We start from the raw sequence: 20,742 nt of genomic DNA on the forward strand, positions 1-20,742 counted from the left end.
GGGGTCATTAGTGTCTCCCCGCCCCGATCCTCGATCCCGAATCATATTTTAAATAAAAATAATATTATATATATATAAATAACTCAAATAAATATTGAAATATAGAATATGTTATTATTTTCAATATCTTATCTTCTAAATAGTTTAAGTTTACTTATCGTGGTATAATTTTATTATAATAATATTATTTTTATTTATTATTGATACTAGAAATTAATACAAATTCAAATTAAGGTTAAAAATTAATATTAAAATTTAAAGAAAATCTATATATTTTGATTTATTATGAATTTTTATTGAAAAATATTATTTATAATTTAATTTTATTAAACGAAAAAAATAAAGAAATTTACCGAATCCCGCGGGAATCTCGTTCCCCGTTAAATAAGGGGATCCGTTCGGAAATCGAGGCGGGTTCGGGGATAACACTCCCCCGACCCTGAAGTGACCCGGTGGCCATCTGAATAGAAAATTTCTATAAAGTTTTCAAGTTTTTAAAAATTTGGGAATATTTGAGGAAACTTGATCATATTCAATCATATTCTACACTTTTTACGAATTTTCATGTACTTCTAAAAATCTCTATAATACTCCCCTATATATTAAAATTTTTCGGATCATTACGATTTTTTCTAAAATTTTCCACGCATAATTAAAGAGATTGAATTTTGACTACACGCGACATTATGCTTGCTGGGTTATTTTGTGTTCTCCGATAATGCAGCACTAGCTTTACTCGAGTCCACTGTTTAAAGAAAAAAATGTGTACGGCACCAGTGATCGATCGAGTGCTTAAGACTCATCTAACTTGTATTCCGTGTATCTCCAACTTTGTTTCCTTAAATAATGTCTTTAAGATTTAGACATGGTTAAACTTAAAAAAATGATTGTTGAAGATACTTATAGCCCTACAGGTATATTCAGTTCTTCAACTTGCATTGTATAAAAGTGTATTATTCAGTTCTGCATGTTTTTAAAATTCGTCCACTACAAATAAGAAAATGGGAGAAATTTTAAAAATATTATTGTTACATGTATGTGGTCTGAGGTCATGGATGATGATATTTGCTTCTTAATCATACTCCCTATATTTCATTCATTTCCGTACATTTTCTTTTTTTAAATGTCCCATTCAATTATATACATTTCAAATTTATCAAAAATAGTAAAAATTTAATAATATAAAAATTAACCACATCCAGTACTTTCTCCTACTACATTTACTTTATTCATTAAATATTGATTGATCTCACCACTTTATCCAACTTTATATCTTTTCTCACTAAATTATAATTCTTTTTCTCTCATCCCACTATCTTACCAAAATTTATATTATTTTAATAAATTTTTTATCCTTCATGTCCAAACCATTTGTATAGAAATAGTTGGGACATAGATAGTAGTTAACTATACAAGTTATTTCCATTTTCCTAGCACACAAAGATTCTGATTCTAAACAGACCAATACATGTAGTTTAGCAATTACCATACTTTTCTTGAAAATGAATTGTAACTAAATTTATTATTCAATTATACAATTAATTGGTTAAATGTATGGTCGAAGAAATATTATAATTAAATTAGCTTAAAGTTAAATTAAACAAGTATATAGTAAAATAATACTATCTCCGCCCCCTCATTTCTTTATGGAGGCGTTGGGATGCACGATGGGAATGAGATTCGGGAATGTGAATGGAGGATGAGAATGTGGCTAATGAGAATGAGAATCAAATGGAAAGCCAAGGGGTACAGTGAGTTTGATTTACCCACCAAGAGGGAATGTAGTTCCCATTCTTCACCACTAAATTGGTAATCCAAACACTATCACTTGGATTTAAGGTTCCGGACACATTAACCCTCAACCAAACATCCTTTTTATATTTTTTTTCACATACTCAACACACATTTTAAGGCAAATATAAGGTATAGTTCCGGTATTTATTTTTAAAATTTTCCTTTTTAATAAAATTTTAAATATTATATTTTTATTTAGAAGAATTTTTTTAGAAAAAAATTATATAACTACAATTAATATAATAAAAGCATTAAAGTCCCCGTCTCCAATATAAAAAAATTGAGGGGACTGAGGGAGTATATAACACACGTAAAAAGGTGTTAAAATACAAAAAAAATCATAACGTCACCGACTCAGTATGTTGTATGTGACATACTTGGTAGTAGTAATATAGATAATCAAGACACTTGAAATTTGCAATTGGTGCGCTACGTTTTATTAATTTGTTGCTGGGGAGTTTCAAAAAAGAAAGAAAGTAAGTGTAAGTTAAGTGGCTTCAATTTCATCATAGTGATAGTTAAAAAAATATATAAATCTAACATATTTTCACTCAAAAAATGGGATGAACATTACTTCCTTCCATTTAAAAAAATTTGGAAGTAAGGCCTAAAGAGAGCTAGCATTGGAACTGATTGTGTGCGGCTAACAACTTAAATATTGCATTTGCAGGGTCAAGAACTGTGGTCGATGAGGAAGCCGAAACCAGCACTAAAAATGAAACCAAACTCTCTTTTCTAAAGTGTAGTCTTGCACAGTTGTGAAGAGATCTCCACTTGTAAGCATTCCTTAGGTGCCAACCGTGGCACATAAACAAACGTCAATCCCACTTATATTAGAGTAACTTTATATATATACACGTACCAGATAATCTATGCATTGCATAGCCAGCTTTGCACCTCAACAATCACACGTTTACACTAGGTGGATCTGTAGATGTTGAATTCCAGATAGTTCCTCATTAAAAGAAGCAAAGTTAAACTGAAAAGAGCAAAATAAAGGCTAAGAGAGTGACTAGAGGAGTTGGACCACCTCTATTTGTTTAACCAGGAGGGGGCATTTTCAGATTTATTAGCCCCCACTATCCAAGTACCAACCTTCCTCTTTTTTCATTCTAATCTTGCCCCTAATCTCTTGTCTTATCTTAATATATATCTTTTCCACTAATCCAAACTTACCCAAATGGAAACTCCTATAATAATGGTCTAGTTGGGGATTATTTACTAAATTTAACACTAGGTTAATAAGAATAACTAGCTTAATTAGTTCATTGTATCATGGTATAATTAATCCATTGGATCCTTTAATCTTTTGTCTTGGTAGAATTTGATCAACTTGTAATATGCTATAACTAGCAAATGGTTGATAATTAATTCACTAACCACTTATCAACTTAATGAATTTCATTTTGTGGTTTTAATTGAAGGGTCCTAATCCTGACAATCGATTGTTAAAATCATATATCCGTTATAATTTTTCACTAATATGTTTAACAGTGAAATCTTTTGTGAATGCTGGGCGAGGTCATCTATCTGCGATTAAAACATCACCTCTAGGTTTTTTTGCTATCCGCATATAATCATAACAGATCGATGATTGCTAATCGATTGTTGTGGACTGGTTTGCTTAATTGAAAAACTAAATGCCTGGTTACCTAGTTTCCTTGATTGAAAAACTAAATGCCTGGTTACCTCAGCACTTATCAGACTTAGATAGCAAGTACAGTAGTATAGTACTTATCATCATTTTGAAAAAAAGCAGACTACTAAATTCTTAACCATTGCGATCTGTCTGTCACAATCTTGAATTATGGAGTCTGTTGTCACATCTTCTTGACCTAACATGGAAAATGAGAAGAAACTAGGCTCAACACAATTAATCAAATATAATTCAGTAGTACTTTATTATTGTTGCTATGAAATTATTTGCCTGTACAGATTACAGACACACAATTAAAGCAGAGTAACATAGAATTATTAAAGTGCAATTAACTTTAAAGCTGTAAATATGAGTGAATCAAGGTTAAATTTGGTGGCATGACTCTAAAGAACAACGAACTTTGTTTTGGTGTCTCATATATTCAAAGTTAATCTTGCATCACCACATAGCTGACCTACCTAAATGGGGACAGAAGTAAAGATTAAGGGAGCTTAAACTTGTAAAGTAAAACATAATTAACTCTGTCACTTAATTATGACTGCACATGAATATGAGTCTACTAAAAGGCACTCCATGGTACCAAATAAGCAACAAATCAAACATTAGTTTTACATTTGGTCACCTAATAATAATGCACAATGTTTTAACACATTTTTTCCATATGTTTCTAAATCTCCTTCTCCTTCACATTATGTTACAGACCAACAAATGGAATGATGAACGGTGCATGGACTCATAAACTGATGCTCATTTTCCATACAATCACAGTCAAGTTGGTAAATATTATACTAATAATAAATAATAAGGGGGAATAAGAGTGATTAAACTCACTGGTTTTAGGCTGTAATCCAATGTACTTAGCAAATACAAATTTGTTGTTACTTCTTGTTTTTTTCACAGTGACAAGCACACACAGCTGTAACTTGTATTGGTATATCATTCCATCATATAACCTTAAACAAATCTGTTGATGTTGTAGTATTGTACTACATTAATCAAACTGCAGGTTGGCATCGCGTTTGTTGCTAGGTTGAAGAATCCATCAGCCCATATTAAATTCCAAAAGCTAGTTGTTGACATTGTTCATATTATTATTTCTATTCCAAGTTGATTTATTCTGTAGTCATCTGTTTCTTTTACCTTGAACGAACATCATTACTGAAATACATGACATTACTACCTACTAAACATTTTATTGAATTTCTGCCAACATCTTTTTTCAAAAATGATTCATTCCAAACTTTAAATTTGACAAATTTAAGATACAATTGACGTTCTAATATTTTTATATCAGACAAACTGTCACTAATCTCTCCGCTTACATAGTTACAAAGATTATATGACCAACTTCCTATAATTTCATTGTGATAATGAGCTAACTATTTTTTTTAACATGAGCTCTAATACAATTTTGAGTATGAATGTGTTCATGACATTCTCAAAATTTATCAGAAGCTTGGTACAGTGGTGAATCTTGGTTTCTGCTTGAGAGTTCAAGAGTTAGACTCTGGTGTGTATGTGTGTAACTATGTAAAAAAAAGACATCCTCAAAAATTTTCTTTCTTAGTTTGGTACGATTGAGAGGTTATGTCATTCTGGAAATCTAAATTAGTTACAGTGAGAGGCTCTAATCATCTAATGTTACCTATTAACCAACACTTGGCTACTTACATGAACAGAAAATAATGGTACAAATGAAAGAATCAAGAACATGACCCGAACCCCAGAAGTCCAAGGTTCAAGGAGAATATAAACACTGTGTTTTGCACCTGGTAGACAAGAGAAATAAAATTGTATAAATAGTACAAGTGTATCTATCTACTTGCCTTACTAAAAGAAGGAAACAGTTATATTAGGTTGCTATAAATGTTTTGACAGTTAAAATATTTGCAAAGTCTAGCCTTCCAACCATGAACTACACTTTGTGGTCACATTTATTCATTTCTCCAAAGTGACACTTCTTTAAGTCTTAAACTAGTAAATAAATTTGCTAATGAAACACATATAAACAAACCAAGTCATGAAAGCTTCATTTGATTGGTTAGTGCCTTGTGTGTAGTTCCCACTACACTAAATTACACCTGTAAGTATCCCTGGCCGTCTCTCTCTTCTCTTCTCTCCTCTCTCTTTCTCTCTGCATCTCTCTCTCTCTCTTTCTCTTCTCTCTCCGTGCTTCATATTATACCGACATGGCTCCTAGTAAATGGGGTTTCTCTGCTTGAGTTGTTTCTGAATTCTTAGAGTTGACTTGGGGGTATGTTTATATAGTCACCTTGTTTTCTTGGTTTGATTTTTTATTTTTTTTTATTTGTCATCGTTTTCATCTCTTCTGCCATTTTAAATTTTATTTTTGGTTGAAATTTGATAGTTATATATGAATTCTTCAATCTTTTTTGTTGATTATGTATGTAAAGGTGTCGGGTTCAAATTAAGACTAATTTAGCCTGCAAATTACAAACCAGGGATTTGTAGTACTGCGACAATGATTTGTAGTATTGTGACTGATCTTTTGTACAATTGTGATGTGTGATCTGTACTAATGTGACTCGTGATTCGTATCTGATTTGTAGAAATGTGTAGGCTAAAATGGTCTGCGGTGCAACATAATTTGTGTGTGCATATGTATTTTACTTTTTTTTTGAGATATGGGCTGTATTTAGCTTAAGAATTTTATGTAAACATGAAAAGATTTTGAAATGTTGAAATGCTCACAGGTTTTGATATTGTTGTACATGGATATGATTCTGCGCAGGCTTGTATTTTTCTGAGAGAAATTGTTCTTACAATAGCTTTTGGTGGATTAATTTGGTGCTAAAGATTGAAAAAATAGAAGTTTGTTTGAAATACTAACTGTGTTTTGATAATTCAGGTGGGATTTGCAGTAGAAAAGTACTTGTAATTAGTTTGAGAATCAAGTATGACTATGCATTCTGTATATTTCAAAGAACATGAAGGGGTTCAGGATTCCATCGGTCACTTATCATCTGCTTCGACACCATGGTGGAGTGGACTAGGGACACAATTGCCGTATGTTGATCCTGTTAGCCAATTGAAGTCGTCAATTGGGGAAAACAATTTAAACGGAGACCAGTACACTGCTACTAAGTTTGGGGAGCATTTTGTGGGACAAGGGTCTGAGAAAGGGAGCACCTCTCATTTCACTGTTTTTCCTGGTACTTCTCTTGGTTCTGTTTACTGTATTTTATTCTACCTTGAATGGGTAAAACCAGAATTATGCACTTAAAATCATGGAATAATTAGCATAAAAAGGTTTGGTCTATGATGATAAAGTTATAGGTTGTTCCCCGTTGCTTTGATTTGCTTCTCTTTGGTTTGCTTTAGTTAAGCGGATGTACTCAGCTCAAATTTTGACTAGATCTTACTAATCTACGGAGTATTGGATTTTACAAGGTCTATAGATTATTTTACTTATATTTAAAGTAGGACAAATTAAACAGATGAAGCAAGAATAGAACAGAGTTTGACAGAATTTGCCTTCAAGTCATCAAAATCTCTTAGGTAAATGTTGGATTTCTACAACTCTAACAAACCTTTATAAAATCCTACAAAATCCACTATCTAACCGAGTTAGGAACACATGCTCTACCTTTCTTTTTCCGTTAAGGTGGAGAAGATAAAGAACTAAGATTTGTTGACTTTTTTAATATATAAAGAATTTAAAGTAGAGGTCTTTAATTGATAATGTTGATGAATGTCACAAAGAAATTAGAAAAGAAAGCAATGGAATTAAGAAAGCTGATCAAATGATGGTATTAGACTGTCAAACTTGCTTAAAATTTATTATCCCTGTTTAGAAATAGCCGACACTACTACAGCTACATGGTCTAAGAGTCAGGATTCTATTAACCATCAGATAACTTTTCCCCCTAAATCATCAAATCATATTTCCAATCAGGTCATTCCAAAAGTCCAGCAAATGGACAAAAACTTGTGCCATCTCAGGCAGCCTTTTCAATGGAAGCAACTTCACCGGATTATCAAGGTCACTTTGAGCTAGGATTTGTACAACCTGTGGTAAGATTCCAGCCACCTCACTGCATCCTTCAAAAATTACAGCTTCAATTTTAATTTTTATGGTATCCGCTGATATTTAATTATTATGGTATCCTCTTTCTTTGGGTTGGTATAGATCTGTGCGAAGTATCCTTATGGGGATCAGTGCTATGGAGTCTTTTCATCTTATGGGACTCAAATTACGGTTCGTTGCCCTGACCTTCAATTCTTCATTAGAGCAAGTCCGGTGCATAGCTATAATTGGTGTTATAGCTTACTATATAAGTACATATAGAAGCTGATTAGTCTAACACATATAATTGCATGCATAAAAATCACTACCACAAAGAACTTATCAAAGTGAGCAAACAGATCTAAGATTATACTAAGCTTTTGAGAATTACTCTTCATAGTCTCTTTATTCTACATTTTACTAAATTTTGTGGCTCTATGACATTCAAGTAATATAAATGAAAATTCAAATGCTATAATAGGAATGCTGCCAGTAATCAGTCAAATTGTTTGAAATGAAAGATGGCTTAGTTTAAGGACAAAAATAATCTGGGAAAAAGGTACATGTTCAGCGGGACGGTAAGAGGTACTTAGTTGTGCTTCCCTGGTGTACCTATAAGCAGATTATCAGCATTTATCGTTATTCTTTAGCCGTCGATACTAATGTATATCTTAACTAGGACTAGGTGTTAGTTTTGAAGTATTTAACTTGCATATGCATCATTACAATATTCCAGTATGATGTGAAAATGAATTTCTTATCATTCATTCTCTCTTTTTTGTAGCAATTATCACAATTGAAATAGAGGTTGATAACTTATGTATTTCACCATTATGCAAATGTGATGAATGTTATAGTTCTGTACTTCTTTTCATCCATCCTATCCAGCTAATTGATATAATCAACCACATTAATTGGTGGAGTCTTCTTGCAAACTTCAATGATTGCTGTGATTCTTTTTTCAACATAAGAGCAAGAGTGATGCATAGATTGTGTTAATAATTATCCAGAAAGGTAGATGTATTTAGCGTAACTACCTAAATTTTCAGAACATAAATAGATTACACACTAAACGCTTATCACTGGAAGGTTTATGATTACATTAACACCTGGTAATTCATTGTGCTTCCACTTCTAAGATTGTTTTTCTGTATAAATCAATTAGGTTATATGAAACAATTAGTTCAATGTGTGAAAACTTAGAAATAGTGGAAACGAATTCTGAATTTTGTTTGGAAAAACAATCACCACGAAACTTGATAGTAAAATTGAGAGCACGTAATTAATAAAAGATGTTATGCATTGAGCATGAAAAAATATAGTATATTGTACAGAGAATGGGTTTGCTTTAAGGACTTGGTGAATAATACTACAAAATGCTGTTTACATATCTTCTTCTGTAGCAACTAATCTCTACCAAATTTTGAAAAACTGTACTTATTTAGTTATCAAAAAAAAAGAAAAGAAAACAAAGACGGTATGTTTGGGGACCTAGAAGAAGCTTCTCCTTCTAAACCTTATAATGATACTATGTTGAATATCGATTTTGCACATAGAAGAAGCTTCCGATTCTAAACTTTTATATGATACATCTTATGTTGGGATTAGAATCGATAAACGAAGAGATTATATTTGCCCTACTTTATTATAAGTGCTGCAACTCAAGTCTTTATCAACATAGACTAAGAAGACCAGTCTGCATCATTTGTAAGTTACATGAATACGATCAGGAGATTTTAGATTGCATACACTAAATATATAACTCCTCAACATGCAATACTTATGTCAGAATTTTGTATATTAGAGATAATTTATGAGAATCACAAATTTACTTATTTTCAACATCTTTATTCTTCTTCTGGTCTTGCATAACATTTCATTTTCTGACAATGCTAGGGCCGGGTTATGCTGCCCCTGAACTTAACAACCGATGATGGACCGGTATTTGTGAATGCCAAACAGTACCATGGAATAATCAGGCGCCGTAAGTCCCGTGCTAAGGCGGAGCTGCAGCAAAAGCTGGCAAAAAATCGCAAGGTGCGATGATCTTTGACTATCACTGAATGAAAATTCTATCTGCAGGGAAACCAAATCCAATTGTATTTAAATCACGTGTCAAAGTGGTATCCAGAGGTTAATGAATCTATATATCCATGAAAAATCAGTAAAATCTTTTAGTTACAGCATTTATACCTGAAATACTTTGACGATATGAAGTACTGATTATTAACCAAACATGCAAACACAGTATGTCTGACTTGAAAGTAGGGTCTGGGGACGGTGCAATGACGATTTCTTTTCCGATTCATAGGAGTAGAGAGACTATTTTCGAGTTTCTGTGATGATCCCGGCTTTTGAAAAATAAATGACTGTTCGTAAAATACAATATTGTGTTCATGAGATACAATATGATGTACACTGATACTCTAAGGCTTTAATTGTTGATTGGTTTTGTCCATTATAGACTAGTACTGTGCAAGATCAATGCATGGTTTAGCAGTTAAGTCAGTACTTTTAATTGTTACTGTCATGCTTGGTTTATTTGCTTTAATGCATATCTTCTTTGACGGCATGTCTAGTGTAAGTTTTATTTTCTTCTTATTTTTGCTATAAGAAAGCTAAAGTCTAGTTTGCAACAAAATAAATTGCGATAATTTCTATGCAGCCCTATCTGCACCTTTCTCGCCACCTTCATGCTATGCGTCGACCCAGGGGCTGTGGTGGTCGCTTCCTGAACACAAAAAAAGCAGATGAAGGTGATAAAGGGAGCAACTCAAAAAGGACTGGGATAGGACAACTTTGCCAGTCTACTGGTTCTCAGAATTCGGACATTCTACAGTCTGATAGCAGTATCTCACCAAGAGAAGCAAATTACATCAGGTCTAATCTTTCTGGGTCAGAGGTTACTAGCATGTTCTCCATGGGAGATCTGAATAACTTTCCTATTAATAATATGCAAGCATCCGTGCTGTCTCTTTCTAGTATGATGAATACTGGACATGGCATTGTTATGCCTAGTAAGTGGATTGCAGCGGCAGACAACTGCCGCAATCTTAAAGTTTGACAACTACGACGGGGTTGGTGTCAAATTGTTGGCACCAAATCCCATCATATCTGTAACCAAGTGATTGGGTCCGTCACATTTGTTCCCACATTTGGTTGCAGAGGCAAATCATCCTTGGCTTATGCATTAAAGTTGTCTTTGCCACCCATATCACTCTGATTATCGGGTTAGTCAAAGATGCTAAAAGACTTTTAATGCACCTTTAGAACTAAAAACTATTAACGGGTATAGGACCCGTTATCTAAATAAGACTATGAAAGCACGGGCTTTCATGTTGTACTGTTGAAGTTTGTTGTATTAAAAATTGTGCGGGGTGTGGATTTGGAGCCTGCTCGCGAACTATGTCATGAATGTATTTCATGTAAAAGACCTGAACTTGTGATATGTAATACTTCATGTAAATCTTTCATGTAAAAAGACTTCAACTTGTGAAGTTGTGGTATGTAATATGTTTTGCATTGTGGCTTGCTTGTAAAAGACTACAACTTGTGCTATGTATGTTTAGTAGATTGAGGACTAGTTGGTACAATGTTGTATACAAACTGTGGTCTGCAGCTACCAATACCATGCCCATTTCATTTCTTTCGGGTTGTTAATTGCTTTTTACAATTGCCCACTGAACCTTTATTGGGCAAAGATGATCCTGTCATTGTTCAACCCACATTCAGCAATTGCTACAAATTAATGCAACATATTTCAAATGTCAATGTTGGAAAGGCATCAACATTGCACATCAGTGACTGCTTGCTTATAGAACAATTCTTTGGTACTAAAACCAACATAGTAGTAGTTACGTATCTCGTACAGAGTGTGTGCACGTACACTTGGTTCATCTTTCCAGTTTCTATCGTATGAAGCAAATCAAATTTCAGTAATATCGTTGATGAAGTGAGCTTCCTTTCTACTAATGACAAAAGTGCCTCACACTCACAGTGTTCTTCATTATCCCCGCTCTCTTCAATTTCCTTTTATTTAATATAACATTCCACAGCAGAAAATGCACAACTTGTACCTAGTAGGCAGTAGACAGTAATAAAATTTAAACAGGTTCAATGAACTTTTGTACCTTAAAGTTTGGACAAAGTGTCAGATTCTTGGTTTCCCTAATGGAAAACTCCTGCCGTATATTTATTATTTAACTATTAAAAAAGTTTGGACATTTATACTCATGAACCTAAATCTAAAGGGTCCCTATCCACAATCATAGTTAAATAGGGACCCTATCCAACCAACAAATCAGGATCATTGAAATAAAAAACGAATGGCTAGAATCCGCTATTGCCGCTATGTTTCATTGCGAGGCCGCAATGAAACATTGCGGGTGTGGCCCACATACTCCATTTTCTTTTTTACCCTTTTCCTATGTTAATTCATTTATCAATGCTTTTTTAACTACATAAATATTAATTTAATAAGATATTATTCTTAATATTTCTGATTAAAAATATAATATTTAAAAAATATTATAAAATATTTTATAATAATATTAAATATTATATTTAATATTTAATATTCAATATTTTAAAAGTATTGAAACATTAAAATAAAATTAATATATTTAAATATTTAATAATATATATTAAAATAATAAAGGAAAATATTTTGATATTTACATATTTTAATTATTCAATATTTTTAGTAATAAATTAAAATATTTGAATATTTGAAAATATTAATAATATTAAATATTAATTCGAATTTTAAATAAACATGAACCCACTACCGCAATGAATCATTGCGGCAGCGCAATGAAGCATTGCGGTAGTCGTCTTTTGAACACAAACACACGCGAAAACTACCATTATACCCGCCCCAACCCAGAAACAAACATAAAACTCCGGCGATCAAAAGCGATTTCAGCGAAATCAAACAGCTCCTGATATCTTCCTTAATTAAGCAGCTTTGTTCTCTTTCTCTCTCTCTCGCTCATACATTCTTGAGGTAATTTTCCGAAATATGTTTGTTTTTAACTGTTAGGGATATAATTGGGGGTTTGATTTCTGTGGATTGTTGAATAATCAAATAAATAAGAAGCCATGGATATTGAATACTAACCTTTTTTTTTCAGAAGAATAAATTTGAGCAGAATGTTAAGAAGCAGTAAAACAACAATGTTTCAAAAATACAGACATTTTAAGGTAGTTGTGTGCATTAAATGCACGCCCGCAATGTTTCATTGCGATGGCCGCATTAAAACATTGCGGCACTGTACAAACCCCCAAGCCAACAACTGTAAATATTTGCAGTTTTAATAAAACTTTACAACATACCCCATCAATGTTTCATTGCGGGGGAAGTGTCTACCGCAAAGAAACATTGCGGTTGAGTTGTTTATTTTTGTTATTTTCTTTAAAATTAGAAAATTAATCAAAAAAAATTATAAAAAATAGTTTCTAGACTTATTATATTTCATTTATTATGTTAAATGTTAGTTTGAAAATATAAATGTTTATAAGAGTAACTTAATTATAATATGCAACTATTTTACATAGTTTTGTGAAAATTTTGCATAATAGTTATGTCAAATGATGTTTCTTGACGTGTAAGTTGTAAAGTACAAATTTTGACGATCCAACTATATGGATGTTAAAATATAATGATTATAATAATTAAGAAAAATTATTTCTTAAATAAAATACGGTATTTATATATATTTTGTTACCAAGAAATATTTAACATTTTGGGGGCTAAATTATTTTATATTTTTTTATAGATAACGAAAATTCGATAAATTTTCATTTTTTTGGATTTTCACATTTTCAAATTTTAGTATTATATTTGTTTATTAAAATTTAAAATTGATAAAATATATTGGACAAGTACAAGAAAAATAAAATATTAAATAATTTATTTCATTCAAATATAAATGAAGTACATTCAAATATTTTTTCAAAACAAATACATAATAACATTTTATGTCGACGAGAATGATCAAACTTTAACGGTGTTCGAAGAACCACCTTTATCACCCTTATCGTCGTCTTTCTTTTTTTTCGACTTTTCCGCCTTCGCTTTAGCTTCATTTTCTTTTTTTTTTCTTGCGCTCAAGCGCTATTTGAATACGGCGGAGAGCTATTGCCATGCCTTCGTCTCCTTCGGACCCGTCATAAGCCACACCATCGATAATTACCTTATTATTGTCATAATCATAGTTAGAAAACCATTTTTCGGAAATTAGAGAAGATAATGTTGAAGAGAAAATGTAGAATAAAAATAGAGAAGAGAATGTTGAAAAAAAATGAGATGAGGCAGGACTATTTATAGGTAAAAATCTGAATTTTAAAATTCACAAAATTAAATTTGGCACAAAAAAAATTTTGCTGAAAAAATTTCATTTGACTGTTGAAATTGCCGCAATGAAGCATTGCGGCGCTTTCAAACTGCCGCAATGAAACATTGCGGTGTGTCGGTCAAGCTTCTGCTCTATTGACCAGTCAATTCAACTGCCGCAATGTTTCATTACGACAATTTCAACAGTCAAATGAAATGTTTCAGCAAAATTTTTTTTGTGCCAAATTTAATTTTGTGAATTTTAAAATTCTTATTAATATTGGCACAAAAATAAGTTTTGCACAAAAAAAAAGTTTGACTGTTGATAAATTTTTTAAACTAAAATAACTCAATTCACTAAAAAGTATAAAATTAATAATATTATTTTTTAAACTAAAATTATTCATACGATAATTTAAAGAAAAAGTACAGAAAAAATTAAATTGATAAATTTATTATTAAAATTGATAATATTTTAAACTGTTAATAAATTTTTTAAACTAAAATAACTCAATTCACTAAAAAGTATAAAATTAATAATATTATTTTTTAAACTAAAATTATTCATATGATAATTTAAAGAAAAAGTACAGAAAAAATTAAATTGATAAATTTATTATTAAAATTGATAATATTTTAATATATTACTACTAATTATATTTAATGTTAACATATTTTAAAAAATTAATTACTGTTGAACATTAATATTATTTTTATACTTATATAAATAAGTTAAATATTAGAATAAGCTAAAGAGAGGGGCAGTTTGGACATTAAAAACTGGGAGCCTAACCAACAATGAAATATTGCGGCCCAACAATGAAACGTTGCGGAATGCGCAATGTTTCTTGTGCATGACATCACTGATTATTTCCCAACCTTACATTTTTGCACCTCCTATATATAAAACGTACATTTTTGCCCTACAAGAAAACGGGTATGTTTGGGCAGAAATTTTCAGTAATTAACATGCCTATATTATATAATCTTTTGGACATTAAAATGTGAAAAGTTACAGCCATTAACTCCTAAAAATTACTTGAAATAAAGAAAATTATAAAAAATATTTTTTATATTGATATTTTATATTTTACATATATAACTTATTTAAACATCAGACACCAGTAAATTAGTGAAATAGCCCCGTAACCCGTTGATACATACAATTTATTGTTTATCTCGGCTTAGGGTGTAACAATGTACGTTATTGATAAACACGATTTTAGATTTTAGAAGTTCATCACTATAACGGTCCAAATTCAAGATCCCAAAATGTTCAGATATAATGATTTTTTTACCAAATTTCGATATAATGATAAAAAAATGAATACATTACCAAGAATATATGAATTTTTATAGCTTGAGGTTCTTTTTTGTAAATTTTATTCAGAGATCCTAAGTTAACACATGACAATTCTATATTTCTAACTATCATTAATATTTTTTTGATCTTGGATCACCAACTAAATTAGTTTTCTTCTACCAGAACCAGAGTTTGGAAATTCAGCTCACACAATATATTTAAATTCATGGATGACGAAGGTTGTTACACTTAAATAACTAAATGTGATACTTAAAAGATAATTAGGAAAAAAATATCACCCTGCCAAATCGTTAGTTTAGTTAGCTGTGGCTTCACCAGCACTGAAATAGGAGAAAAGAAATGAGATTAGCTAAAAAACTAGGACCATTTCTTGCATGCCTTATTTAGTTATTTTAAGATCCCAATCCTATTTTTTCTAACTCACTATTTACATTCCTCTTCTCCACTTTTGTTGGGGGCAAAGCTTTGCTTCTTTTTTTCTTTCCGTGATGGTGGTCGTACTCCACCAAATCTTATGTAAATGATTGTCTGATGATTCTGAGTTTTTTCGATAACATTGTTAAGTTTTCATGTTAAAGATTGAGAAGAATGGAAGGCTACATAGATCGTACTTTCAGCGCAGTCAAGTCGAAGCACACCTCGGAGGAGACACTGCAGAAATGGAGAGATGTGTGCGGGATGGTAAAGAATCCAAAACGAAGGTTTCGTCACACTGCCAATCTCCTCAAGCGCAGCGAAGCTGCTGCCATGCGCCGTACCAATCAGGTTCTTTATTAGTACTTTGTTTACATCCTTCTGCTTTTTATTGTCATTAGCTTCAAACAAAGCTTTCTTTCTTGACATTAACCGTGTTACTTGCTCTTTACTCTATATAACAAGGATGTTGTCGTAGATGTTTATATTTGTTTTGCTTACTGCATAATCTTGTATGTCCAGAATTTTAGCCATGCTTCAGCACCTGACATTTTACTTGTATTGCTTCAACTGCTTTTAGTTTCGAGTCATATATTTTAAAGTTTATTTTCAATATAAAGTTGATCCATCTCGTTATCATCTTACCGTTTCACTTGTAGCCAGATTTCTGTTGTTGTTCTTCAAGTAAATTGTATTGTTGTTAATCCATCTTATCATCAAATTCTGTTGTCTCAATTTAGGCAATGTTGTTTAGTTCATACCTTTTTGGCAAGATGAAAGTACTTGTATTTAGACGTTTTCTCTGAAACCATTTCGAATTGCAACGAAAATGAGTAATTTTATCTTTCTTCCTTGTTCTGTTTTCAACACTTGCCAAGTTTATTAACTATCGACTTGCATCAAGTTTGTTCTCAGTTTGAATTATGAGACATGGCCGGCAAAGTACAAACTACTCTGATATGCTTTTAGTTGGGTGGGTGATCGTTTTTTTTGCTTACTGCAGGAGAAGTTGAGAGTTGCAGTTCTGGTTTCCAAAGCCGCGTTTCAGTTTATCCAAGGTCTATTTCCTAGCCCTATCTGTAGAATTCCAGATTAAAATTTCTATTCCAACTGACAGTTGTTGGTAAATTCTCACAGGCATGAAGCCAACTGACTATGAGGTACCTGAGGATGTCAAAGCAGCAGGTTATCAGATTTGTGCTGATGAGTTGGCATCAATAGTTGAGGGACATGATATGAAGAAAGTAAAATTTCATGGTGGCGTATCTGGTCTTGCAGACAAACTCTGCACCTCAACCACCAATGGCCTTCCTACTGATAGAGATTCACTTGACCGCAGACAAGAGCTTTTTGGAATCAATAAATTTACTGAGAAAGAACTACGCGGTTTCTGGGTTTTTGTTTGGGAAGCTCTTCATGACATGACCCTTATGATACTTGCTATGTGTGCTTTTGTTTCTTTGATTGTTGGCATAGCAACTGAAGGATGGCCAAATGGGGCCCAGGATGGCCTTGGAATTGTTGCAAGTATCTTGGTAGTGGTGTTTGTAACAGCCACAAGTGACTATCGGCAATCTTTACAGTTCAGAGATTTAGATAAAGAGAAAAAGAAAATCTCAATCCAAGTTACAAGGAACGGATATAGGCACAAAATGTCTATATATGAGCTACTTCCTGGGGATATTGTACATCTTGCTATTGGAGATCAAGTCCCTGCAGATGGCCTCTTTGTGTCTGGTTTTTCTATGCTAATTGATGAATCAAGTCTGACAGGAGAAAGTGAGCCCGTGCATGTAACCGATGATAATCCTTATTTGTTGTCTGGAACTAAGGTTCAGGACGGCTCATGCAAGATGCTAGTTACTACTGTGGGTATGAGAACTCAATGGGGTAAACTTATGGCAACTCTTAGTGAGGGTGGAGATGATGAAACTCCACTTCAAGTAAAATTGAACGGAGTAGCAACCGTTATTGGTAAGATTGGTCTGTGCTTTGCTATAGTGACTTTCGCAGTACTTGTGCAAAAAATGATTACTCGTAAAGTGCAAGGAGGAACCTACTTGAGCTGGGGTGGTGATGATGCTTTGGAATTGTTGGAATATTTTGCTATAGCAGTTACTATTGTTGTTGTCGCTGTTCCTGAGGGTTTGCCTCTAGCTGTAACATTGAGTCTTGCGTTTGCGATGCAGAAGATGATGAATGATAAAGCACTTGTCCGCGTTCTTGCAGCTTGTGAAACAATGGGGTCTGCAACAACTATATGTAGTGACAAAACTGGCACACTGACAACCAATCGCATGACTGTTGTCAAGACATGCATGTGTACAAATGTCAAGGATTTGAGTGAAGAAGGAAGTTCTACTACTCTGAGCTCTGAAATTCCTGCATCTGCATTAAAAATACTACTGCAATCGATTTTTAACAACACTGGCGGAGAAATTGTAGTTGATGAAACAGGAAAACGGGAAATACTAGGGACACCAACCGAGGCCGCTCTATTGCAGTTTGGCCTGTCGCTTGGTGGAGATTTTCAGGCAGAGCGTGAAGCTCCTAAAGTGGTTAAAGTAGAGCCATTCAACTCTACAAAGAAACGTATGGGGGTAGTGCTTGAACTTCCGGAAGGAGGTCTAAGGGCTCACACTAAAGGAGCTTCTGAAATTGTGTTGGCTTCCTGTGACAAGGTGATTAATTCAAATGGTGAGGTTGTTCCTCTTGATGAAACATTGCTAAACCATCTCAAAGTTACAATTGATGAGTTTGCTGGAGAAGCTCTACGAACCCTATGTCTTGGCTATGCCCAACTAGAAAATGGGTTTTCTCCGGATGATTCAATTCCAACTTCGGGATATACCTGTATAGGAATTGTGGGCATAAAAGATCCTGTTCGCCCAGGTGTGAAGGAATCTGTTGCACTTTGTCGTTCAGCAGGCGTGACCGTCAGGATGGTTACCGGAGACAATATAAATACTGCAAAAGCTATAGCTAGAGAATGTGGAATACTTAATGAGAATGGCATTGCAATAGAAGGGCCAGTTTTTCGAGAAAAGAATCTTGAGGAATTGCATGAACTAGTTCCCAAAATCCAGGTATTACTACAACTAATTACAAGACTAAATCAGATTCTTGGGCTAAATATTTATTTTATTTTACTCTGTTATAATTACCAATTCAGGTGATGGCACGATCTTCTCCATTAGATAAGCATACACTGGTTAAGCACTTGAGAACCACTTTTAATGAAGTTGTGGCCGTTACTGGTGATGGAACTAATGATGCGCCAGCACTCCACGAAGCAGATATTGGACTTGCAATGGGAATTGCTGGAACTGAGGTTAGCATAACAAAAGATCTATAGTAATACAGCATAGAGAACATAATGCCTCTACGATAAAGGCGTGGCTTGTACATTATACGTGTCATCACACTATCATATAATATATCCAGCATTGGGAAACTTATGAAACTAATAAATTTCATATATGAATGTGGATCTCTTCCCGTCTTTAGGTGGCCAAGGAGAGTGCAGATGTCATAATTCTGGATGACAATTTCTCAACAATTGTGACTGTCGCTAAATGGGGACGCTCAGTTTACATAAACATACAGAAGTTTGTGCAGTTCCAGTTGACGGTTAATGTTGTGGCACTGGTTGTTAATTTTTCTTCAGCCTGTGTAACAGGTTATTATCCTGCCTTTCTTTACATGTTACATAGATTTAATAACTCACAGAAATCTTTAAAAAATTTAGCACCATGATATTATCCAAAAACAATAATTTGAGATTTTATAGTTCTTTCTGATTTTTTCAGGGAGTGCTCCCCTCACAGCTGTTCAGCTTTTGTGGGTTAACATGATTATGGATACATTGGGAGCTCTTGCTTTAGCAACTGAGCCTCCAAATGATGAACTAATGAAGAGAAATCCAGTTGGGAGGAAGGGAAATTTTATTAGTAATGTCATGTGGAGGAATATTATAGGACAATCTATATATCAGTTCATCGTGATCTGGTATCTTCAAGCAAAAGGAACAGAAGCATTTAGTCTTGACGGGCCTGATTCTGACTTGATACTTAACACACTTATTTTCAACTCATTTGTCTTTTGTCAGGTAACTTCTTGAAATTATCTCTTCCATTGTAAAATGGTATGTAAATATGTTACTGAATTTGTAAATATTATTGGACAATCTATAAATTCACTGGTAATTTTGCAGGTTTTCAATGAGATAAGCTCCCGAGAAATGGAAAAGATTGATGTATTTAAGGGTATCCTAGAAAACAACGTTTTTGCCAGCGTTATCGGTGCTACAGTCATATTCCAGATCATGATAGTTGAGTTCTTTGGTACATTTGCGAACACTTACCCCCTCACTTTAGGGCAATGGTTTTATTGCATATTTATTGGACTTTTGAGCATGCCAATAGCTGCAGGAGTTAAAATGATCCCAGTTGAGAATTAGAATGAAGTGTATATGCTTCCATGCTTGGCATGAAATATGTAAAAAAAAATAGATGCTCAGTAATTTGATATATTTGGACATAGAGGATTGATCTCGGCTTATGAAAAAGATTTCATGTAAGCATGTTTAGCAGCTAAGAAGGATGCAGGTGGTGTTGGTCTGATAGATCTGCCTGATGGCAGCATATGTTTCCTTTTACGCAATGGTTTTGGTACAACTTTTCAAGGAGTTCAGCAATATGCCTCTGCCTCTAGCTAAGTAATTTCTGGTGTAGTTCTTACTATGTTAGCTTACTGACATGCATTTGCTTGTCATTTTTAATGATGGATATTTTTTATTAGTATCATGTAACATTTCTACTTGCAGGTTATTTTGTTTCAAAATTAGTAAGATTCTAGTTCTTCTGTAGCATTTACGATGTTAGCTTAGACCCTTTAAAATTTTGCTCTTGGATTAAATCGATAATGTAAGCCACTAGGCGTGAATATCTTCGATTATCTAAATAGTTTTATCCTGATTATTTTCACTCGAATTGATAGCCCACTAAATAGTTTTATCCTGATTATTTTCATTCAAATTGATAGCTCACTCTTGACTTGAAAGTAGCCACGCAAGCAGAACTAACCGCAAATGGTACAAATTTTAATTACCTGATCATGCATATTATCACAGGAGCAAGTGTAATGGTCTCTTAATAAATTTTTTATAAATATTATAAAATATTAACTCTTAG

At 33.2% G+C, this 20,742-nt stretch overlaps 2 protein-coding genes across 3 annotated transcripts; both read left to right on the top strand.

Moving 5' to 3' along the window:
• Positions 1-5,359: 5,359 nt before the first annotated feature.
• Positions 5,360-11,079, top strand: LOC141693809 (nuclear transcription factor Y subunit A-10-like). 2 transcript variants are annotated; one of them, XM_074498982.1, is made up of 6 exons: positions 5,360-5,534; positions 6,321-6,624; positions 7,368-7,486; positions 7,602-7,670; positions 9,375-9,515; positions 10,144-11,079. In XM_074498982.1, exons 2-6 carry the CDS (start codon positions 6,369-6,371, stop codon positions 10,540-10,542), a joined length of 984 nt encoding a protein of 327 aa, XP_074355083.1. In that variant the 5' UTR covers positions 5,360-5,534; positions 6,321-6,368; the 3' UTR covers positions 10,543-11,079. The 2 variants fall into 2 exon arrangements, with proteins under 2 accessions (XP_074355083.1, XP_074355082.1); XM_074498981.1 differs by lacking the exon at positions 5,360-5,534 and adding an exon at positions 5,541-5,705.
• A 4,500-nt stretch (positions 11,080-15,579) lies between these two features.
• On the top strand, positions 15,580-20,496 carry LOC141693808 (calcium-transporting ATPase 2, plasma membrane-type-like). Its single transcript, XM_074498980.1, has 7 exons — positions 15,580-15,901; positions 16,554-16,608; positions 16,688-18,636; positions 18,723-18,881; positions 19,058-19,229; positions 19,360-19,658; positions 19,764-20,496. Exons 1-7 carry the CDS (start codon positions 15,725-15,727, stop codon positions 20,007-20,009), a joined length of 3,057 nt encoding a protein of 1,018 aa, XP_074355081.1. The 5' UTR covers positions 15,580-15,724; the 3' UTR covers positions 20,010-20,496.
• Positions 20,497-20,742: the final 246 nt, after the last annotated feature.

The sequence above is a fragment of the Apium graveolens genome, chromosome 10 (assembly GCF_009905375.1).
Source record: "Apium graveolens cultivar Ventura chromosome 10, ASM990537v1, whole genome shotgun sequence".
In the NCBI taxonomy this organism is placed as follows: Eukaryota; Viridiplantae; Streptophyta; class Magnoliopsida; order Apiales; family Apiaceae; genus Apium; species Apium graveolens.